We start from the raw sequence: 25,145 nt of genomic DNA on the forward strand, positions 1-25,145 counted from the left end.
TGGAGTGGATAGTTTCCTGTTTGTCAGTCACAGACAGCAGCAAATTAAACAAGTTAAGTATCTGAAATGATTTCCTTAACATGCTCATATTCCTCAGTCAGGGAGTGAATGCACAATGAAAATGATTTGTCATATACTGGACTATACATATACTGTGTTAATTTGTCAACTCTCGCAAAAAAGTCCTTAACCTTACCCCACGTACCGCCACTGCAATGGTGACAACTGCCAGAGAACCAGGCTGAAGATCTGTTATTTAATGAGGTAAGGTACCATACATACATTCATGATTCATCCACCCCTCAGCTAAAGACAAGACTCCAGAAAAGTTTTACACAATTTTGGTTTGTGTTTCACATTGTGTTCATCCTCAGAAAGCTTATAAATATAAATTATAACTAGATTGTAATGATTTATATTTAGTTATATAGCCATAACTAAATATGAATTGCAAATATATAACTAAATGTATTGATTTTCAGTAGGCGGGTTGTAATTTAGTGGAATACTCAAAACTACATATGCTTGGTGGGATCATATTCCAAGTTACTAATTGATGTAGAACAATAATGATAATTATTAATGAATAATGAAAACTTATTCAGATTGGAAGGTTGTTGCATGCAGATATTTGGGTTTGAACCATTAACACAAAACCAATGTATTCAATTATTTAAGATATAATTATCATTATTACCCAATAAAATACAAAGTACAGTTACTTTCAATGAAGTCTAATGAAGAAACCAAGCATTTAAATTAAGAGTAACTAAATTTGATAATGAACATTGATTTGATGTTATTTTAACCTTTACTTACACCAGTGACCCTGTGCTTTGTGGACAGCAAAGCTCTAGACAGGGTTTTTTCAGCCCTGCACCAGTGGGTGTGGACACCACAATGTTATTAAAGTGAAACAAGCTGTAGGGAACTTCCTGCACAATAAATGGACACGAGACACAAGGTCACAAAGATCACGGTCTGGTTCAGTGGAAAGAATTTGGGAGCTAAAATTACATGCACACATTTCTCATATCACAATAGTTTCAGTGTCAAATTGCTATTGAATAGTAAATGTCAGTGTGTGTGTGTGTGTGTGTGTGTGTGTGTGTGTGTGTGTGTGTGTGTGTGTGTGTGTGTGTGTGTGTGTGTGTGTTCAGGTACTGGATAGTGACGTTCCCTGCGGAGTTCAATCTGGACTTGGGTCTGATCAGGATAACAGAGGAGTTCAGAGACGTGGCTGCTCAGCTGGGCTGTGAGGAGCATTTCAAACTCATTGACATCTCCACCATGTAAGACACCAATTTTACATATCACAGTCTCTGATAAACTCTGATAAATTGCCTCAGTTCATGCCACTTGAGTCAGTGTTGGTTGGGCCAACTCCTCATCTCTGCTGGAGGCAACAGCTCCAGGCAAAAACTGCTCCTTACACAAGTTTGCTTATTGTTTTTTCATGTTAGATCTAATTTTCCAACAAAAACTTGTGAATGCAACACTTTGTGGCAGACAACCTTTCCAAAAGTGTCATCATCCAGACTAAAGGATAGTACAGGAACAGCACAGGAATAGAAACACATTCCACCAGTTTCTGAGAACTGTCTTTCTAAATTGTTCTCCTTTGTAGTCCTTCATACGACTGGATGCGTAAACTGACCCAGCGGAAGAAACAGGCAAAGAAAGGCAAGGCTTCACTGCTGTTTGACCACCTGGAGCCCATGGAGCTGGCCGAACATCTCACCTTCCTGGAGTTCAAGTCCATCAGGAGGATATCGGTATGTCTACAGGCAGATCTTACCTCTGTTTCTCTGCTCCTGGTCAGACCTTTAAATTACCTTCTATCTATCTATCTATCTATCTATCTATCTATCTATCTATCTATCTATCTATCTATCTATCTATCTATCTATCCACCTATCTATCTATCTATCTATCTATCTATCTATCTATCTATCTATCTATCTATGTATCTATCTATCTATCCACCTATCTATCCACCTATCTATCCACCTATCTATCTATCTATCTATCGATCGATCGATCGACCGACCGATCGACCGACCGACCGACCGACCGACCTGCTGATCTCATAATTGGCTACGTGATATGGGATGTGGCATTAGTTCATGCTATATATTTGTCCCTATAAAAATCAACATTAAATGAGTGAAGTGCATTATATTGGTTTCATGCAAGTATTGAAGTAGTTTCACTAGAAACAGTGTTTGAGTCAACTATTAGTCAGTTGTTGATGTCAATAAAATGTGTTTGCTAATGAAAAGGCATTCTGAATTATTTCATGCTAGGTTAAGCATGCTGTCTTTTCCTGAAATTACATAATCAGCTCTTTGAATGCCAATGAAATCCACTTTGTGAACTGGTGGCAGTGTGTTCAGCACTGATGAAAATGTTGCAGAAAGACTCTTGGGAAGTTGTACACCTGCTGTTGAGCTTTGATGTGAAGCTCACTGGCCTCTGGGTGAACTTCCCTGTTTCCAGATGGCTGATTGGTAATAACGGCAGCATGGAGGTCAAAGTGTATGTTTTCCAGGTAGTTACTGGAACTGTGATAAAAACATGTGTCCTTGAACACGTAATGTAGTGGTACGGAAAACGGCTGCTTTAATTCACAGAATCATTTTCCACACAGGGCCTGAGATTGTTTTCCAAAATATACATTTCAAATAACCTTTAATGTCTTAATGTCCATGTGATGTGATTGACCTCTTGATCTCCCTCCGGTGCCACCATCAGGCCAAATTTTCTGTTGAACACACAGAGTATCCAAATCAAACAGGACGAGTACAGGAAATTCATTCATTCAATACATTCGTTCTTCCCAGAAGATAATCCCTTTCCATTCTGGACATCTCTCCAGCTTTCCTCAAGCACCATTGTAAGACCAAAATAGTAACTTTACTTGAAATCCTATATAATCTAACAGGCTTCAAATGAGCCATTAAATTAACACAACACTGGTGCTCATAAGAGGATCAATCTCTTTGCTTTACCTGTATTATGCTCATTTGTATATCTTTAGGCTCCTAAAGTTAAGAAATGTGTCATCTGAATGTCTCATCTGTACTTCCATGTCATTCCCAGTTCACTGATTACCACAGCTATGTGATCCACGGCTGCCTGGTGGAAAACCCCACTCTGGAGCGCTCCATTGCTTTGTTCAATGGAGTCTCGCAGTGGGTCCAGCTCATGGTGCTCAGCAAGCTAACACCCCAGACCAGAGCAGAGGTCATCACCAAATACATCCATGTGGCCCAGGTAAGACGAAAGAGTAAGAGTGGGAGATATGGATATGACATAACGCACAACTAAAAATATATATGTGCGAGCCCCCTGCTGACGACACCAGCGTATGAGTCTCACATGCTCCTGGTTTCAATATCCCATACCAAACCCCCTCACCAGCCAAAAACAGAATCCTCCTGACTGAAATACACAGCAGTGACTGCACATGACTGTGTTTATGTGGACAAATGAAGCAGTAAAGGCTCACTTATTCATAATTTAAAGAAACAGACAAACAAAGGCAAAAAATGAAATATTCAAACTGTGATGATATAATGGAAATTGCACATTTTCATGCTCTGATTATTGTGGGTAAAATATTACAAGAAAGGGTATTATCATGATAATCTTTCCTGACATACTATCAGTCATAATCATGTTTGGCTGGTCATTACAATTTTAAGACATTTGACACGAATTGACTTTAAATGTAGGTGAGAGTCTCTTTCTATTCATCCATTCATTTTTTCATAGGTCCTCTGCTTTCTTTTGGATCCTTATAGTGTGAAAGAAAAGAAAATCCAGGACACCGTAGATCACTTGTATTTGTTTGTATACTTTTTCCTCTACTTTTTTACACACTATCCAGGGTTAACATCGTAAATTATGGCCGAAGTATCTAGAGCTATATGTGTAATCTGGTTCTGTGTCTTTGTGGCTTTTCCTTATTTTCACTCATGTAATGTCACAGCTTCTGGAAAGTTGGCCAGTCAGAACAGAGTGGGCTCAGAGACAGAGGCTGAAATTAAGGGGCTGCATAAAGGTTCAGTATAAGATAAATAAGGAGGTTGTTGTTTCTTTTACTTTGAATCAAGCAAAGTTACTCAAGTAGAGTCCAAAAATAAAGATTTAGAGCTGGAAATAAGCATAATAGGTCCACTTTGATGAATATAAAACTTTTAATGAAGACAGACCAGACAGCTGTTCAATGCCCATGGTGTCCCCTGGAAACGGTGATAATCATAGCAGTATTAGAAATTACTATTAGTTTTACCAGGACATACATAAAACATCTCCAAATTAAAGTTGTTTTAAGTTGCTGTAGTTGTTGCTATATAGCACAGGTATCTGGATCAATGGGTGTTTCAATACTAGATTTCCTGAAAGAGAAATTCAATGCAAATTGTGTATCTGACCAACTTTCAATTGACAATTGAACAAACTGCTGCAGAAACACACTGTTGAAGCTTCTAACTGAGCTCAATTGCATGGTTGGTTTGGCTGTTGAAACGCTGTGTATTGCAACTTTAAAACATTTAGAAAGATAACAGTTGTCTCTTTGTTGAGGATCTGTGTCCATAATGGTCCACTGCTCTCACCACTCTCTCCCTTGCTCTAATACTTTATCTTCTTGGTTTTACTAGCACTTATTGTAATTAATGAAATGAATTGTTAATGAAATGATCTCCTCATGCAAGACAAACATAGTTAGAACTGAGTGTGATCTCAGAGCGTCGCCAAGACAACATGTCATTACAGTCCACTCTCATACATTGATAGTGATGCAATCAATAACACAACCTTTCATCATCTATGGAAGACTAGCTGGGTCGTAATTATATTAATAACAATTAAATAAATCCATAAATGATTATACTTTTTGAATAAAATAAATATATGAATTAGAAATTCAATACATAAATATAAAATGAAATAAAATAATAAACATATATTTATTTATTTCAATGGATATTATTTTGATCTATATTTATTGGTTATTGATCTATTTAATTTGAGTGCAGATTTATTTTATATTTGTACATTTCATATTATTATATCATATCTTTATTTATTTTATTGCCAATCTATCAATTTACTAGTTAATTCATTCATTTTAATTGACTACTTTATCATAATGAAGACCCATTTAGTGATAATCATCACATACTAAGCCTCCTATTTGTTTTTATGAAGAGCATTTTACATTTATTTAGTAATATACACATTTCTTTCAAGGTGACTCTTGTCACAATAATCTGAATTGATTTATCTTGTTGATAGTTTCTAACATTACAAAACTTTAATGGAGCCACTGTTTTCAATGTTGCGTCCATTCATAAATATAAATAGATGCACTTGAGTTATGTTGCAATCATTATCAATATTCATGGTAGATGTGTATACGTTACTGGCAATTTTGTTGGGCATCTCCAACTAATGAGAGCTTAATCCCTCATGAGAATTCAAAGGAATGGATCAGTGTCTTAATGATATGCTCTCAGTGATTCTGTCTCTGGTAAGACAGCAGACTGTCTGCAGACAACCTGGAGGATAAAAACGTTTAACACACTATCAGGTGTGTATTACATCTAGTAATACTGAATTAGTTTTTAAGTCTATTGGATGTGTTTAAATGGCAAAAGAAGTCATTGGTATGTTAGTCCCAAGATACTGGTATCTCTACCTGTCCCTTATATAAATGCTCTTTGTATTGTGTTGTATTGTATTGTATGACAGCTTCTTTTTTGTCCCTTTAAAGTTTTATTTTTGGGCAATGTTGCCTTCATTTGCAAGTACTTGGTATAGAGGCCAACAGGAAGCAAGGAGAGAGAGGGGGGGGGGGAATGACCTGCAACAAAGGTCCCTTGCCGGAATCGAACCAGGGACACTGCAGTTAGGGTTAGGGTTAGATAGTGTTACTCTCTTAAGCAATAATCAGAGGAAAAATCTACCTTAAAACATGAACAGCAGTCTACAAAGCATACTTGGCAGTTGCAAATCTCTGCATTAAGAAAATGTAACATGCATCACAGCTTTTTAAAGACCCTCCAGATATGCTTTAACATATAAAAAAATACTCTGCTTAAAATAATTATTTGTGTCTGATATAGTTGAAAATTTCCCCCATCAACAGATAAATGTGCAAACAAACCATTTTTTTTATTGGAGGGGGACTATTCCACCAAATCTCACTGTGCAACCGAGACTGTCCTCCCAAGAAAAGCACAGGGTCAGCTGATTGTAAGTGCCCCAAAACTATTTGAATTTCATTGAAGTGCGAGCACCCTCTAGCAGCAATGGTAAATATGACTGTAGAAAAGGAGGAAATCAGAAGGCTTAATTATAGAGAGACAAAGTCCACTTAGTGAGGAGGTCACGTGGATCAATAGGTCAACAAAACATCAGATTTTCACACAGGAGATTACTGTTTATTTCCTGATTTAACCTGCGAGTCAACTGTTTTAGACTGATTTATACCTAAACCCATTCAAACCTCAAACCTTGCGTCGTCACATCACAACACACCATTTTTTACAGTTATGTATAATGGTTTCGAGAAAATAGATAAATGATAAGGTGACATTCACGATTCATTATAACTCACGTAACCAGGATCTTTTGCAATAGAACAGCACCAAGACAAGACAGAAAAGTTTAAGTTTAAACATGTAACTCTCTGTCTCTCATCAGAAACTGCTGCAGTTGCAGAACTTCAACACTCTAATGGCGGTGGTGGGGGGGCTGAGCCACAGCTCCATTTCTCGACTGAAGGAGACTCACTCTTATCTGACTGCAGAGGTCGTGAGGGTAAGTCAATACCAGCCTTTTAATGCTGTATTGTGCATAAAATTTACTACACATGCATTCCTACTTATGAATATATAAATCAGCAAAACACAGTAAACAAGGACAACTACTTTTACCAGCTAAGTAGTAAAGACAGTCAGCTACAAGTTTAAGTTTAGTAATCAGTATGCCTTCAGTTGCAGTTCTTCTAATGACCACTAGATGTAGGATCCAGTAAATTCTACTGTACTGAAGTCAGCGTGAAAGTGACTTCAGTACATTTCGTAGAACAATCCCTCTACAAAACTATGACACAAGGCTTTCATCAATAGGGTCTCGAGCTAATTTCAAATATTTACATGTATTTTAATGTCAATTTTAACATCTATCTGTTAAAGTGGTACATAATCTAAATGTTTCCTTTTAGTCCCTTTCAGGACTTCCATAGAGAGCAGTATCTATTCTAAAAGAGAAACTTTGGTTTTCTTTACCTGGACCCTATTTTCCCATCTTTTTGAGTCTAAGTGATTCATGGGGACAGCAGTTTTTGAAGTTGTTCCAGTATTGAGCGAGAGCACAGCAGCCATGAAACAGGGTGCAATAATCTGATGCAATAATCTGAGCCTGTCAGTGGCATAAACAAGCACTTTAGTGGAAGTACATTGACATGGTGCTATTGCCCTAGAGGATTACATTGCAGTGCATTTGGACAAAAGTGCTTTTGCTCAATACTGGACCAATTTCAAATTGTTGTTCCTGTTCCTGACAAAAAGTCCAGACTGAAAAATCCCAAAGTTTCACTTTAATTTGCGGGGGTAGTTGAGGAAGATGTTTAAGAAAACTCAAGAATCAAACCTCTTCCAATCTCTATGGGATGCAGCTGCACCCCTGCTCACTAAGTAAAATTATTAATGTCCATGAACTGCCAAACCACTTAGTTTGTGATTTGACCATTGTTACCTCTATCTTACCCCCAAACTTTCACCATTCTCTGCTCCAGATCTGGAGTGAGATGACAGAGCTGGTCTCTTCCAACAACAATTACTCCTGTTACCGCAAGGCCTTCAATGAGTGCCAGGGTTTTAAAATCCCCATCCTGGGTGTGCACCTCAAGGACCTCATTGCAGTGCACGTGGTCTTTCCTGACTTTGTTGATGACAGTAATAAGGTGAACCTGGTGAAGATGCAGCAGCTCTACATGACCTTCAATGAGCTGGTATCGTTGCAGAGTGCAGTGGCCCAAGTGGAGCCCAACATGGACCTCATCTACCTGCTAACGGTGAGGGAATACCACTCTGCACATAACTTACCCAACCTATTCTTAAAGCTGGTGGACTTAATGCAAAGATTGGATTCCAGAAGTGTTTTCCATAACAGAACAGATCAATTTTTTCTTTCACTTCTTTAACTGTTCCTGCTAAAAGTCAGCAGTAGTCTGTATATGTAATAGATTCACAGACAATCTGGATACCTGAGATAAAGGCATTACAGTAAGAATACTTCCATTCACAAGTTACTTTGTACCTGGTAGAGAAAGAGGATGTGGGGGAGTATTGGTCAAACTGCTGGACTTAAAATTAAAAGATAAAAAATGATAAGAGATTTAAAAAATGCTATTCTATTAAAAAAAAGTACTATGCATCATTGGTCAAAATTAATAATACATTACCTTAAGCAATATGATTAAGAATAGAGCAGTTTTAGTCTAAGTCTCCTCATTATATGATTTCTGTAAAGTACCAACAGCACTCTTGCAACAGAATTTACTTTCTATTTCAGCCACAATCCTATTATTTCCACCTTACTTATTGTTTCATACATTATAAATACATTAGATTGTTGTTTCTTATGTGAATTATTCCCAAAATGAACTTTAGATTAAATTAACTTTAGAGTATATGTCTTTTGCCGAGTGATATAGCACCTAATAAACAGAAAGGATTTATTTAAAGAATGAACAGCATGGCAGCTCAGTCCATACCTCTGATGGGTTATTCCATCATGTCAGCAATCACGTGGTCACTTGAGAGTTCTGTCACTGTGCTATACACTGTAAGTAGAAGTAAGTCACTTGAGTTAAGTCACGTGTTTTATGGCTACACTCTGCAAATAATATTTTTACTGGGATGTACTTAATAGTAACACAGCTTTTCTCTTTGCTCCCTAGTACAAATGAATAGAGTTGGAGGACATTTTGAGTCATCCATTCATTAAATACAGAGTGTCAGATTTGAAGGCAGTGGCAGGGGCAAAGATCCACAGTACTAACTACAATACAGAGTTGGGGGTCATTATGCAACAGTGGATTATAAAACCAAAAGGTAGTGGACCCAGGGTTGAGCCTTTAGGTACTTGATGAGATGTTCTGTGTTAAAAGAAGACCTTGTGTAATAGGTCAAATCAAAACTATTGATTTTTACAAATTGTCATGAAGGATGTTACTAAGAACAACAATTCTTAGCTCCAGAGGTACAAGAATAGTCATAGTTAATGATCATTTACAACTCAGTTTCAGCACTAGGTTCCAGAACTAAACATTGCTTAGAAATAAGACATCTGAGAAACTTGTTTTTCCAGAATTTTTCTATGTAAAGTGGTTTGTGTCCCATAATCAGTGCTGTACATAAGTGTTGCTTATCACACAATATTCAGTAGCAGATGAAAGCTTATGTCACTGTTGTTTAGAGTGTTGTTCTTGTTCAGTGATTTTTAAAAAACCCAATTCCTTGTATTTTCAGCTTTCTTTAGACCTTTATTACACAGAAGATGAAATTTATGAGTTGTCATTGCTAAGGGAACCACGCAACCCCAAATCACTGGTAAGTCTCAGCAAAAATGGTTTGTTTTGTTGTGGGTAGATTTGTCCACATCACGAGTGTCCAATTTTACCAAACTGGAAATTTTGTGACCTCTTAATTATAAGGTTCTATCTGCCATTGTGTTTTTAAGGTTCAAAGTTTTCTTATCCTGCAAAGCAAAACTGATACACAGTAAAATTCTATTTCATTGGTCAACAGCTACACATAACCAGGTAGAACAATTTCAAATAGGTAGATTTCAGATAGAACTCTCTAAGTCTTGGAAATATGTACTTGGGGCATGACAGATCTAAGTCCTGTTTATGCATCCTTCTTCACAGCCTACCTCTCCAACAACTCCCAACAAGTCCATGGCTCCACTGGACTGGGCCTCTGGTGTCACCACCAAACCAGACCCATCTGTGGTCAATAAACACATTAGGAAAGTGGTGGATGTGAGTAGACAATATCTTTATTCAGTCTGACAGATGTAGAGGTGTGTGTGGAATATTATTGGAGTAATCTGTTTTTCATCTGGCTTTGGGAAGTCTGTGTTCAGGAATTATGACCACGACCACGATGGTTACATTTCTCAAGAAGACTTTGAGAGCATCGCTGCTAACTTTCCCTTCCTGGACTCCTTCTGCGTTTTGGACAAAGATCAGTGAGTGATCAATAAATGCCTGATTATTTATCTGCAATGGAGTATTCTCCAACCCAACCTGAATTTAAAACTAAGCATTTAAATGAGAAGCTGATGCAAACCTGACCAAAATCACTAGTCAAAGCATGATAACTTGGCAACTAGAACAGTTGTTCTCAGTGGTCCCCTTATGACTTGTGTAACTTTACCACCAGTGGTGCAGATGCAGCTGTTTTCATTTCACTTACATTTACAAACATTGTTAACACTGAAACATTATTTTGCTTCTTGTGCACAGTCGTCATGTTTACCTCAACACTGTGCACATATCATGTCACACAGCACCATCACTCTGATTGTCTCAAAAACAGTTACATGGATCAATATGAGCACTTTTCCATATCTGTACTGTTCTGCTTTGACTTAGATAAAAGTAGCAATATGACACAGTGGTCCCAATCAATGATATTATACATAATAATTACAAGTTTGTACTATACTACTGTTATGACTGATGATGTAAACAGCATTTTAAAGCTGTACTGGTAAAGATAGAGCTAACTGCAGAGTAACTATAGCTGTCAAATAATGTTTTGGAGCAAAAAGTGTACACTCGACAAGCACTTGTGTAATTGAGTGAGTGTATACTTACACAAACACACACACACACACACACACACACACACATATATATATATATATATATATATATATACATATGAGAAAAATATAGTACTCACAATAACATATATGTTATTGTGAGTACTATATTTTTTGGATAAAATATTAGGAATGCTTCTATATAATGCAGTTCAGTACACCAGCATCCACTATGACCTCAATAATAAACATAAAGTAGAATTATCTCCATTCTGACGATCTCAACAAAAATTGAAAATTAGTGATGTAGAATGTATGGCAGAGCTGTTGTTGTTGATGGGTTGCATTAGATTGCACAGATGTTCCTAATAAAGTGCTCAGTGAGGGAAATATTTGTCTCTGATAAGTAGTGGAGTAGAAGTTAGATGAAACTGACGTACTCAAAAACAAAAAATACAAGCAACTAAAAGTTCTACTTAACTGCATTATTTTGACTGTATGCACTTAATGTAACATGAGTGGAGGAAAACACTATATACTGGTGCACTTTGATTGCCACAGGCCACACAGACTGGACTAAAACATCTCCTTCTCTCTCTCTCTCTCCACTCATCCTCCTGTCTTTCTCACAGAGATGGGTTGATCAGCAAGGATGAAATGATAGCATATTTCCTTCGAGCTAACCCACTGCTCCAGTGTAAGATGGGACCAGGATTCATCCATAACTTCCAGGAGATGACGTACCTGAAGCCCACCTTCTGCGAACATTGTGCAGGATTTGTGTGTATCTCTTCAACTCTTCCTCCTAGCTTTGATAAATAATGAACAAGCATTTAAAATTCAGTCTAATGACAAAACAAAAACAACAAAAGAAAACACTGTTACATTTACTCCCATCTGGTTCATGTTATTTCACAGTACATAGTACACAGATACACAACAGAAAGACACACAAATCTCCCTGTCATGTGGGACTGCTGTCATTCACATACTGAATCTCTGTGCTTGAAGGAAATGTGTCCTCTTTCTGGCAGAATTATGTTGGGGGGGGGGGGGGGTTAAGTCTCACTGCTCTTCATTATCTAACATCATTCTCTGTATGTCCCTCCCCCTTTCCCTGGACCTCCCAATGGTGGACCTGCTCCTGCAGCTCTGGGGAATCATCAAACAGGGCTACAAGTGCAAAGGTACAGTTTCCAGAAGTAAAAAATGCTATGTTTAATATTTAACTCTTTATCTTCCTCTTGTCAAACATCATGGCCTGAAAGTGGAATTAAACTTTAATTGAGGTCTTTAAAACTTTAAAAACAACATCCAAAGTCTCCATTAAAGACACCTACATTAGCCACTGAAACCATAACACACATGAATCTGTACAGTCGAGTTGCATTGTGGCTAGTGCTGGGTATCGGTACTAGATACCTTTAAGGTATCAACCGAAATAAATTGATACCAAGTAGTATGAAACGTCTCCCATCAAACAATACCTGCAATCCATCCCGTAGTATTTGTATGGAGTCGTGATGAATTTCAGTTAGCATGTTTAGCAGTTCAGCAGCCAAGATGCCACCTAAATGCTCTAAAGTGTGTCTGCACTACACACCTGTTACACCAGATAAAAGAGTGTACAAAATGTGGAATAAGTGTCTAATGAAGTACTCAATTGGTATCAGTACTACTTTAAGAGTACTTGGATTGGTACTGGTATATTTTTTAAACGATACCCAGCCCTAATTGTGGGTAACCTGGCACACCAGTTATACAGTATAATATTGATCTGAGAACTTACTTCTGTACACAAGACAAATGCTTTCACCTATTGTTATTTTTTGTTACTCATTATGCATGTGGCTTCTTTTCATTTTGTTGAACCCTACTGACCCCCTTATGAAAACTTCAGAACAAATGCAGTGACTCCACAGATTCTTATACATGATTTGACACTTGAATACCTTCACCCTGAATTTCAGCTGATTTCTCTTTATTTACTCCACAGACTGCGGCGTTAACTGTCATAAACAATGTCGGGAGCTGCTGGTTCTGGCGTGTAGGAAGCTGCTGCGCTCCAGCTCTTTGGGCAGTGTTTCTCCTGCCAGACTGACCCACAGCTCACTACCCAGCAGCCCTGCACTGCCCGTCTGTAAAGGTCAGACATATACACACTGACATAAAAAATGGAGCTTCTGTGGTTATTTTATCTATCTACTCTAATTATTTCACTCTAATTTTCTGCACTCCTTCCTTCAGATGAGGATGAGGTGTTTGAGTTTCCAGCTGTCACACCAGCAGGTCCGGCTCTGGACACTCAGTCCATCACCCTGATGACCGGTTCGGCCCAGAGGATCTCCGTGCGCCTGCAGAGGGCCACCACCAGCCAGGCCACCCAGACTGAGCCACTGTGGCCCGAACACAGCTGGGGAGCCACGGACAGCGGCTCCCACACTTTCCCCAAAATGAAATACCGGCCTCACAGGAAGACCTCTAAAAATAAAGGTTTCGCACGCTGGGAAAACCAGAACGACGGCCAGCGTCAAGCACTTTCCTCACAGTGCAGCACAGACTCTCAGGAGAAGACAGGAGAGCGCGTACAAAACGGCATCACACACAGAGGAAAGGTAATACTGTAGACTTCAACATTGCTGTATTACTATATTCATCTTGAGACAATATCGATCTGGCAATGACAGATAGTACAATTAAATCTGTGGAAGTTGAGGCAGTCACTTCAAACATGTTTAAGTTGATCAGTAAGGAGAAAGAGACTAGGACCTTCTTTGAGGCCCCATGTAGGACAGACAGAGATCAGCAGTCCTGTATTACAGTAGCACAGGGCTTTGTTTCAGGTGCTGGTGAGAAATTAAATACATATTAATCCAATTTTGGATTATTAATCTGTTACTCAAAATATCCAATTTTGAGTAACAGATCCAGATGTTTGAAGGCTGATCAGACATCATAACACTACACATGAAACTATGAGACAGGAGTTTATAACTATGTAAAGTTACCACAGCAACATTCATTTTATCTTTAATCGCAACAATCACTAACAGTAGAAATGTGATGTCCGCTTATTTAATTGGCCAAAGCAGATTTACCTTTTTTTGCGGACGACCCTGTATTTTGTTTTCTTCGTTTTTTGTTTTTTTTGCTGAAGCCTTCTGCATCTGGAATCCCCATTTATATGAATGGTGTTCTACAGACCTGTGTTGCACTTACTTGAATATTTGATGCTACTTTATATTTCCACTCCACTACATCTCAGAGGGAAATATTGTACTTTCAGATGCAGATTTGACACAATATAACATATAATAATATAACAAGCTTTTAAAATACAACACATTGTTAAAAATGAAACCAAAAAGCAGTGTGTAGTCGGCTCACATTTAGGATGTCTATGAGTTATTAACAGCTCCACCAAATAGTGATTTTTCCCTCTAAACTTCTCACATGCTTTCATTTCAATAAATGTTCAAATGATCCAATATTTCAGCAAAAATCAAAGATTAGAGAAAAAGTCCAAAAACATTTGTGTATCAGAACTTTGTTTTTTCTTCTTTCCTCTCCCATTAATCATCTCAGCAGCCCTCACATTTATCTGCTGACCCTTTGGAGGGGCCCCACCCCTAGGTTGGGAACCACTGGAATAAACTAGCTAACTGTATATAAAGTAGTGTAAACTAGCTAACTGTATATAAAGTAGTGTAAACTAGGTAACTGTATATAAAGTAGTATAAACTAGCTAACTGTATATAAAGTAGTGTAAACTAGCTAACTGTATATAAAGTAGTGTAAACTAGCTAACTGTATATAAAGTAGTGTAAACTAGGTAACTGTATATAAAGTAGTGTAAACTAGCTAACTGTATATAAAGTAGTGTAAACTAGGTAACTGTATATAAATTAATGTAAACTAGCTAACTGTATATAAAGTAGTGTAAACTAGCTAACTGTAGATAAAGTAGTGTAAACTAGCTAACTGTATATAAAGTAGTATAAACTAGCTAACTGTATATAAATTAATGTAAACTAGCTAACTGTATATAAAGTAGTGTAAACTAGCTAACTGTAGATAAAGTAGTATAAACTAGCTAACTGTATATAAATTAATGTAAACTAGCTAACTGTATATAAAGTAGTGTAAACTAGCTAACTGTAGATAAAGTAGTGTAAACTAGCTAACTGTATATAAAGTAGTATAAACTAGCTAACTGTATATAAATTAATGTAAACTAGCTAACTGTATATAAAGTAGTGTAAACTAGCTAACTGTATATAAAGTAGTATAAACTAGCTAACTGTATATAAATTAATGTAAACTAGCTAACTGTATATAAAGTAGTGTAAACTAGCTAACTGTATATAAAGTAGTGTAAACTAGCTAACTGTAGATAAAGTAGTGTAAACTAGCTAACTGTATATAAAGTAGTATAAACTAGCTAACTGTATATAAAGTAGTGTAAACTAGCTAACTGTATGTAAAGTAGTGTAAACTAGCTAACTGTATATAAAGTAGTGTAAACTAGCTAACTGTATATAAAGTAGTGTAAACTAGCTAACTGTATATAAAATAGTATAAACTAGCTAACTGTATATAAAGTAGTGTAAACTAGCTAACTGTATATAAAATAGTATAAACTAGCTAACTGTATATAAAGTAGTGTAAACTAGCTAACTGTATATTAAGTAGTATAAACTAGCTAACTGTATATAAAGTAGTGTAAACTAGCTAACTCAGGGGTGCTCACACTTTTTCAGCATGGGAGCTACTTTTGAAATGACCAAGTCAAAATGAATTACCCATTATATTTATTGAGAAATATATTGAGGATTCTTACAACTTATGTTGATGTATAACCACATATGTTGCACAACACAACATAATTCAGAACTGAACAGACTGAACAACATAATTATGTACATTTTTTGCCATCACCTGAGCTCACTCTGATGACTTGCACTGAATTGAATCAGCCAGGGATACATAGTCCAGACAGTAGCTGCTGACAGCCAGCCTCAAGCACATTTCCAAATGCTCATCAGTCACAGTGGAGCGGTACTTGGACTTAATTATCTTCATGTGGGAAAAGGCTGACTCACATAAATAAGTGGAGCCGAAAAATGCAGTCAAGGTAGCACATTTCCTCATGTTGGGATACTTTCCCTCTGCTAGTAAGTTCCAGAATTGTCCATGAGCTCTGGACTTCAGCTCAATGTCAGCTTGTAGTGTGAATATCTCATCTTCCACTCCAGAAGAGTTCAGGTGAAACAGTGTTGCAATTTTTGATGAGAGTGAATCAATCTCCACATCTTCCTGAAAAGGAAAACACATGAATGTTGCAACTGGCTCGAGCAAAGAAAAGTCTTGAAAGCGTTTTTCAAACTCTGACAGACAGTTGTCAATCTGTTCTGTGTAGCGTGCACTGTCAAGTTGCACACAGGCCTTCCCTTGCATCTCCAGCTCTGACGCCAGGTTCTGGAAGTTTGCCAAATCATGGCGCTGCAGCTTTGAGGACAGATGTTGCAGTTTGCGTTTGAAAGCATTAACTGAGCTGATCATATTGATCACTGTTTTGTCTTTTCCTTGCAGCTCTAGATTGAGGTCGTTCAACATGTTTGTCAGGTCAGTTAAAAATGCCAAGTCTAACAGCCACTCACCGTCACTTAGTTGCTTGTATTCTGCATGCCCAGTTGCACAGAAAAACTCCTTAATCTCCGGGCAGAGCTCTCGAAATCTTTGCAGGAATTTCCCTCGGCTAAGCCACCTCACGTCAGTGTGTAGCAACAAGTCAGAGTGGTCGCAGTCAGCCTGCTCCAGATGTGCACGGAATAACCGTCTTTGAAGAGACCGGGCTCGAATAGCACAGGCGATCTTCGTTGCGACATCCATGATTTCTTTCATGTTGAGCATTTTAGCGCATAATGCTTGTTGGTGGATTATGCAATGGTAATTCAGAAAGTCTGGGAAAGCATCGTCCTGCCTACACTTGGCAATAAATCCATTCAAGTGACCAATCATTGCAGGTGCGCCATCTGTGGTGATAGACACCAATTTGTACACCGGCAGCTGGGTTTTCTCAATAAAGTTTTTGAACGACAGAAATATGTCCTCTCCTCGCGTCTTTTCTTTCATGGGCAGTAATGTTAACAGTTCCTCTCTTGCAGTCATATCACTAAACACCATACGAATGAAAACGCACATCTGGGCTGTGTCACTCACGTCCGTAGATTCATCCAACTGCAGTGAGAAACACTCGCAATCTCCGATGTCCTTCCACATTTGCTGCGTTAAGTCCTCAGCCATGGCTTCACAACGCCGTGTAACTGTACTCCTTGACAGCTGGAGAGCTTTGATCGAAGACAAGATTTCTGCTTTATTTTTAAAGTCCCGGAACAATGAGTCCGCTGCTTCAACGAATGCCTCTTTTACCATCTCTCCATCTTGGAATGACTTCTTGTTTTTAACGATGATGTGACTTACTCGGAATGATGCTTCGGTGGCAGCTTTCGCTTTAGAAGTAGCTTGTGTGAAAAATGACTGCTGTCCCAATAACTGGGATTTTAGCTCCTTCACCTTTGTCTTTCTCAGCTCGCTTTTCGGCGGGAATTCAGTGTCGTATTTTCCATGAAGAGTCCGAAAATGCCGCTCCACATTTCCCTTCTTTGGTATTGCGACGGTAGACTGGCAGACGAGACAAACGCACTTTGAAAATGTCATCGTGAAAAAAAAGTCCTCCTCCCATCCCGTATGAAAGTGATAGGTTTTTTTCTTTTTACTTGGTCCAGCTCCCCCACTCATTTTTATACCTTATCTTACGTTTAAGAGGAAAAAACCGAGCGAAAAATTAGGATGTAACTAACGACTAGCTTGTTAGCTTTGCAGCGCTCAGGGGCGTTGTTTGAACACGCACAGTGACCTAATTGTACGGGAAAAAAAATCAGATGTCATCTGACTGGTTGTCCTGTGTATCAATCAAGTGACGGGATGGCTGATAGGCTGACGTCTAGTTTTTTTATTCAAAACAACTCAACTTTATTTGTATAGCGTCAGTTCATGACAATGTCACCCGGTAGCGCGGGAAGTGGGGGGCTGCCCTCGTCAGAGGGTCTGCCCCTCTCTGCCAGAGTGGAAGAAATCTTACATCTTGTTATAAAAATAAAACCAACAAAAAATAAAAACATATAACATATTTATTCTGTGTCGAATGGGTTTGATTTAAGTTATTGTGATATGTGAAAGAATACATTTATATTTTCTTTTTTTTTTGTCAAGCCGCTATGTTAGCAGGCACTTCCGGTGCCGCTGTCAAGCGAAAATGGCTAGCCAAAAAAAACATAGACCAATTTCCAAATCAGCCAAATATAAAATTCCCGGGAAGGAGATTTGGAAACGAGAACGTTTGAACGATCATTACAATATAGCTGGTTTGGGAGATGGAATTTTCCATTTCAGTTTTATTTTTCTGGCTACGTTCATTGCTGTTATTATTGTTGTTTATATAAATGTTATTATTGTTATTGTTATTGACTATTGTAGGCCATACATTCAAGGTGTGGATGACGGTGGAATTTAGCGTGTTTACTTTTAAGTCTCTGAATAGGCCTACTGTTGATTTACAGGACTTATGTTTATGTTATTTTTAGTGTACCTATATAGTTTCGTAAGTTCATACAATTTTCAGGGGATACATACGCTAGAACTCCACTGTCCATGGTGCTGGCATTTTCAGCACCATGGACAGTCCTAGAGGGACATCGCTAACTAAAGTTGTTTAACGCGGTAGGTCTGTTGCATCGAATAGATAATTTATCAAATCAATCACATGTTATGAAGTTCATATTCACTTAACACTAGAACCGCCAAGGGGTCATTTTTACCCCCCTGGCGTTTTCAAATTAAAACCCCTACACCTTTCAGTTCATGACTTTTCCTAAAATGGGTTTATTAATCATGTAGTGAATTATGGGGGGTGTGGGATAAAAAGAAAAAAAAATATGATCATTTATACCTCAACACTTCCGCAAGGGGGTGGGGGGGTGGGGGGTTGTTATTACGTACTTTATTATTTTTTCACTTTGCTTCATGTTTGATACACGTTGTTGTCCGACTCGTTTATAAGAGAGAACGGGAGAGTTCACTCAGTAGGTAAGTTTTACCTTACAATGACAGGTGCGAACGAGGTAGATTACTCCAGTAAAAGTAAGACTTAGTTTTATGACTTAGAAGTCGCCAAATGACTTACTTTAACGAATTTCGTTAAAAATATTACTTTTATGAGGATCACAGTCACAGACAATAAATTTAGCATTTCATAACTGTGGTAGCAGCGGTGCAGCAGATGTAATGACGTCCACGCAGCACGCTGGATGCTGCGTGCTGCGATTCCCTGGAAAATTGGCTTCTTCTCCCTCCAGTAGGGTACACTTGCACTCACACTAGCCAAATAATCCGGACTTTAGGGGGCAAACGTGCTTTGGCACGGTACGATTGCCTAGTGCGCTCTAAATGAGCAGTGTCAGAGTAGCCGCGGCGGGGGTTGCGTGTAATCGCTGATGTACACCCCACTGATTGTTGCCGTTTTCATTCATAATTTCAGTATTCTTGACGCTTGCTGTGGCAGCTTTAGTGTTCAAGTTTGCTGTCTGTTGTTTCAATATTTATAAGTGAGAACGGAAATTGAAAGCCAAGTTCAGTTTAGGTTTATTTCGCCTGAATGTAGGCTACAGTATATATTTATGTTTAGTTTTATTTCTTTATTTTGGCCCTATGGGTGAACAGATGAGGAGTGTATGTGTGTGTGTGTGTGTGTGTGAGAGAGAGAGAGAGAGAGAGGGAGAGAGAGAGAGAGAGAGAGAGAACGGGTTCAAAGTGTCGCTAGTGTGTGTCCTGCTAAAATGATATTGGGTGCTGTAGTTCATCTGATTACATGAAATAATATAAATTGTAACACACTTATTTCTGCCCCCAACCCCTAAAACATATTAATAGGCTAATTAACAACAACCATCACAATGATGTGACGTCATGCATTTTGATCGCAGCCCCCCCTACTGAAAATACCTTCCAGCGCGCCTGATGTCACCTCACCTTGTCATGCGATCTACCAATAGTACCTTGGAGATCGACTGGTAGATCGCGATCAACGTATTGAGCACCCCCGAGCTAACTGTATATAAAGTAGAGTAAACTAGCTAACTGTATATAAAGTAGTGTAAACTAGCTAACTGTATATAAAATAGTATAAACTAGCTAACTGTAGATAAAGTAGTGTAAACTAGCTAACTGTATATAAAGTAGTGTAAACTAGCTAACTGTATATAAAGTAGTATAAACTAGCTAACTGTATATAAAGTAGTGTAAACTAGCTAACTGTATATAAAGTAGTGTAAACTAGCTAACTGTATATAAAGTAGTGTAAACTAGCTAACTGTATATAAAGTAGTGTAAACTAGGTAACTGTATATAAAGTAGTATAAACTAGCTAACTGTATATAAATTAATGTAAACTAGCTAACTGTATATAAAGTAGTGTAAACTAGCTAACTGTAGATAAAGTAGTGTAAACTAGCTAACTGTATATAAAGTAGTATAAACTAGCTAACTGTATATAAATTAATGTAAACTAGCTAACTGTATATAAAGTAGTGTAAACTAGCTAACTGTATATAAAGTAGTATAAACTAGCTAACTGTATATAAAGTAGTGTAAACTAGCTAACTGTATATAAAGTAGTGTAAACTAGCTAACTGTATATAAAGTAGTATAAACTAGCTAACTGTATATAAAGTAGTATAAACTAGCTACACCTCCAGCAGCTACAACAGTAACATGCTGCTCTAACACTGATGCTTCACTATTAATAATCTAATGATGTCATATATAATAATATATCAGTCAGAGGGACAAAACCATCAGCATGCAGAAAACCTTACTGCCAGTATCAGATGCTGGTGGGAAATTGAATAGATTTTTAGATGCAGATGACTAAATATCACTCTTCTACCCCTCCAGGACAGCTGACTTGGTCACGGTGGTGAGGGCCAGTCCCGGGGATCCAGAAAGCCCCTGACGGCTGCGACCAGGAAGCTCTTCTCTTTGGGGGAGGTACTGGGCTGTTTGAGGTCCCCCCTCAGTGACCTGGAGTTATCGTGTCCTCTCTAGACTTCATAACACACAGAGCTGCACGCGGATGCCCGGTAGCTGCAGGGAAGGACGTAAGGCGTGATCTCTGAAGAGAATTTCAGAGATCGCGGAGACGAGCTTAGTGGATGATGAATGAACACCCACTGTGGATCACATGGAACCTAACCTCCATCCTGGAAATCAGAGGAGATTACTTCATTAGGTGTTGTTCCAGGATGCATGATAAAAAAATTTGCCCTTGACAAACTAAGAAGGAACATTTTTTTTAAACTTTGGATGGAATGACTTGAGTTTAGTGGTTTATGCTGGCCAGTTACTTTTCAACCCAGCTTTAAAATCAAGCCTGGGCCATGTGTCAAGTAAAAAGACTACTGCTTCAGGTTCTTTGTATCACTGTGGAACAAACGAGTTGGAATGAACAGAGAAGGGAAGATCCAGTAGACGTGGGAGAATGTGTAGATATTTGTATGTGGAGTTGTAAAAAATAAAGGGAAAGTCAAACTGAAAGTGAATGTTAAGGATGTTAATGATGGACAATTCTGCAGAACTCTGGATTTATATTCAATGAAGATGTTTTTTAGAGTTCATTGCAAACATTTTTTAAATTATTTATTTCTATAATATCTGTATTTGGCAACTGCAGTGCAGTTAATCTGCTTGTTGTCTTAAGGGTCAATGTTAACTTCATGAGTTTAACAGCAGTGACAAATGCTCACAATCTTTTTTTTCTTTTTTTTCCCAGAATGCAAGTTCATGGCTATTTCTGGTCATTTGTCCTTTTACATGTGAAGACTGTCTTTTTGTCTCTTTTGACATTTAAATAAATCCTTAACAGATGAAATGAAGTATTAATACATAAGTTATAACAGCTTTAAAGAAACAGAGTAAGAAAGAGAGAATGTGTGCGTTTTAAAAAACAAAACTTGACCACGGCCGACTTTGTTTCACACAAAATTAGAAACAAAAAAAAAACAAAATAATATAATCATCTCTTGCAGTGGATTCAGGTACAAATATTTCTCCTTTTGCTAAATGGTGAGCAACACAAAGGGAGGGAACTGAATCCACCTGAGACTGCAGACATGGTGGGTGACAGGAAATCAATTCTGATCCCAAAGAGGGACTGTGAAATAAAACACAATGTGATAAATCTGTGTGTAGTGCTCGTGCAGGAAAACGTATTAATGAGAGAAATAAAAAGACTGCTGCTGTGTCTTAAATTGTGTACTTCTGTACATACACTTAATATTTTGAGTGCATAAGTGTGTTCACACTGAGAAGTATGTTAAAATGCAGTGCACTATGAGTACCCAGATAGTGCACTCAAAATGGTCAAAAAGTTGATAGTAACTATGAACACTTCTCGCCTTCAACGGTCGCCATAATATGTCAATAATAATATAATAATGTTGATTATACATGTGTTTTTTGCACTAAGCACCACTATACTGTTATCACATAAGCCATCAGTAGGTTTTTTGGCAGTCTGTAATGGTTTGGTACAGCAAAAAAAATCTATTAACGCTAGCTAATTGTCATTTTCGGTAAGTGTGCGACGGCTCTGTCTGATTTGAGACAACGGTAACCTGTCAAAATTTGCGCACTGCACAAGCACAGTGTAGATAGTGTACTACACAGAAGTACTGTACGTGGTTTGAGACACAGCAAGGGTGCTCAGGTTTCCTAAAATAAGAGTTTAAGAAAGTTACTAAGTTTCTAAAGTGATCATAACATTACACATCAATGACAGCAAACAATGTGTTTAGTAGTAAAACAAACTTGAGGTGTCGCCTACACTGAATAATAATCTGTCTGTACTGTGTAGAAGAAAAACACTAATTCCAAGTTAGATGGAAGATTGTTTATGCTAAATTGATTTTCAGGTTGACAATTGATTGTTTTTTTTAAGGGTACAGAATATGAAGACATCAGAAGGGTTAAGATTAGGCAACAGGAAAAGTATGTTTCCAGGTTAGGGTTAGGGTGAACAAAATGTGTTTATAGTCTGTTTGTGTCACCAGGGGGCGCTGTGTGAGATCTGATGAACTGTCTCAAGTGATGTCACATGAGTCACAAATTTGTTAGCCGTGGAGTTAGAATGATGTAGGGTTCGGATCTCTGGACACATGTTTAGGTTTAAGCTGCAGTGTGGGTAATGTAGGTATACATGGAATAATAAAAAAAAGATATCTCTGATTCTGCTGCATCAAATTTGATTGATTATAAAAACCATTGTGAGTCACATAGAACACACAGCTCTGTGTATTGGCGCTGAATGTTTGCAATGGATGGAAACTTGCTGTACTAATTAAATTTTCAAAATGCCACCACACACACCCACACACACACCGGCGAATTAGTACATCATATACAGTAGTGTGTGATGGAGCACACTGATGTTTTTGTGGTAGGAGGGGATAAATCCAAATTCAGCCTTTAAAACAGTGTAATGTGACAGTTTAATATCATAATTACGTCAATGCCAAAATGATGTGTTGTGTGTGTGTTTTTTTTTAAGCATATGGAACCAATAAACAACTGACCAACCTACAATGGTTTATGGTATTCTGAGTGCATGTCTACTTTGTATACAGAACAACTTCCTCATGTCTCAGTATTTTAGGAAGTTGTAGATATGCGTCTGTTAACATAATAATCACATTTTATTAAACAAGAGGGAAGTGGATCTTCTTATTATTTATGCTTTAATAAAGACTATCAACTGAATTTAGTTGAGGACCACATTTTGTATTCATGTTATTACAACCTATTTAAAACATTTCTACAATGTTAAAAAATATATATGAATGTTTGATAAAGGTTTTTTACGAAGTTTTATAAAACACTGCACAACTTCCAACACTTAAACTAAACTAACTACAAACTAAACTATGTAAAACCTTTGTTTCTGATTGACATTCAACATCAAATAATAGGAAATCCATTTTTAAAACATTACTTTTGATCAGTTATTATCATTAAATGCTTCACAGTGTATCAGTTTGAGATTTTTAAATCTATGCTACTATGTTCCAGCCATTAGTTTCCATTCATTTCAATGTGATACATAAAAATCAAAATCAACTCCCAGTGTGTTGAATGCTTTGGATAAAAGATGAATTACAGTAAAACTTTATATGTTTGTAAGATGTTAATCCAGCTGAAGTTGTCGGGTGAGAAGCTGATGTAGCAGCACGGTAGTAGGTGATGTAAGTCAGAGTGTAACCTGCTAAAAAAAGCTTTAACTCTGTCAGGTGAGTCTGACATGAAGAGAGTTAACAGCTGATGGTTCTGACACACAGAGTGAGTGAGTGAGTGAGTGAGAGAGAGAGAGAGAGAGAGAGAGAGAGAGAGAGGGAGAGAGAGAGAGAGAGAGAGAGAGAGAGAGAGAGAGAGAGAGAGACGTACGCAGATTTTGTCTTCCATCATTATGAATGGATCTTCTAATGGCCAGTATGATTAGGAGGAATGATTACAGCATTTGAGACCGATTTGGAAAACTGTGATTCCATGCTTAAAGAACATACAGTGTGAGAGTGCACAGAGGTCATATTTTACTTCAGTATGTCCATGAGGTAAAACACCATATGTAATGATAAGAGCACATTTTATAGGTCTTATCATGTACAAACAGCAGGTGGTGTTCCTGGTCTGTGAGTCAAGGAAGCTGTAGTACTGTTCACATGAATGTAGCTCTTGTCTCTAATACAGTAAAGTTATTATCTCTTTAAGTAACCAGTGTGTTATTATTGAAGAACAAGCCCATCACAAGGAAAGAAACATGCACTTGTTATAAAATGGGTGGAGGCATTCCCAACAAACAGACAAGATGCTAGTGCGGTCACAAAAGCTTTGTTGACAGAAATCATCCCTAGATGGGGAATCCCAAAAAGACTGTCCAGTGATAATGGATCACATTTTATGAACCAAGCAATCCACCAACTAAGTAACTATCTTGGTATAGCTTTGAGAAATCACTGAAGGTATCCATGCAAGTTGGAAGACGTCCAAACTAGAAGATTTTGTATTGTTTGTATTGTATTGTGTTCGACCTTTATATTGATAGATGTGTACAATTGACTTTGTAATTGTAGAATTAATTCAATTCATCAGTTTTGCCAAATTAGCAGTTTTAGAGGTACCACATG

At 37.8% G+C, this 25,145-nt stretch overlaps 1 protein-coding gene across 1 annotated transcript in view; it reads left to right on the forward strand.

The window, feature by feature from the left end:
- rasgrp3 (RAS guanyl releasing protein 3 (calcium and DAG-regulated)) overlaps nt 1-21,177 on the forward strand; it is a 57,065-nt gene extending 35,888 nt beyond the window's left edge. Inside the window, exons 4-17 of the mRNA XM_053333061.1 lie at nt 202-264; nt 1,161-1,292; nt 1,628-1,775; nt 3,103-3,276; nt 6,715-6,831; nt 7,811-8,089; nt 9,549-9,629; nt 9,950-10,063; nt 10,157-10,272; nt 11,484-11,631; nt 12,002-12,038; nt 12,848-12,997; nt 13,099-13,466; nt 20,866-21,177. Of these exons, the coding sequence (XP_053189036.1) occupies nt 202-264; nt 1,161-1,292; nt 1,628-1,775; nt 3,103-3,276; nt 6,715-6,831; nt 7,811-8,089; nt 9,549-9,629; nt 9,950-10,063; nt 10,157-10,272; nt 11,484-11,631; nt 12,002-12,038; nt 12,848-12,997; nt 13,099-13,466; nt 20,866-20,874 (1,936 nt within the window). The 3' untranslated portion in view covers nt 20,875-21,177. The remainder of the gene's footprint in view (nt 1-201; nt 265-1,160; nt 1,293-1,627; nt 1,776-3,102; nt 3,277-6,714; nt 6,832-7,810; nt 8,090-9,548; nt 9,630-9,949; nt 10,064-10,156; nt 10,273-11,483; nt 11,632-12,001; nt 12,039-12,847; nt 12,998-13,098; nt 13,467-20,865) is intronic.
- Nucleotides 21,178-25,145: the final 3,968 nt, after the last annotated feature.

The sequence above is a fragment of the Scomber japonicus genome, chromosome 14 (assembly GCF_027409825.1).
Source record: "Scomber japonicus isolate fScoJap1 chromosome 14, fScoJap1.pri, whole genome shotgun sequence".
NCBI classification, from domain to species: domain Eukaryota; kingdom Metazoa; phylum Chordata; class Actinopteri; order Scombriformes; family Scombridae; genus Scomber; species Scomber japonicus.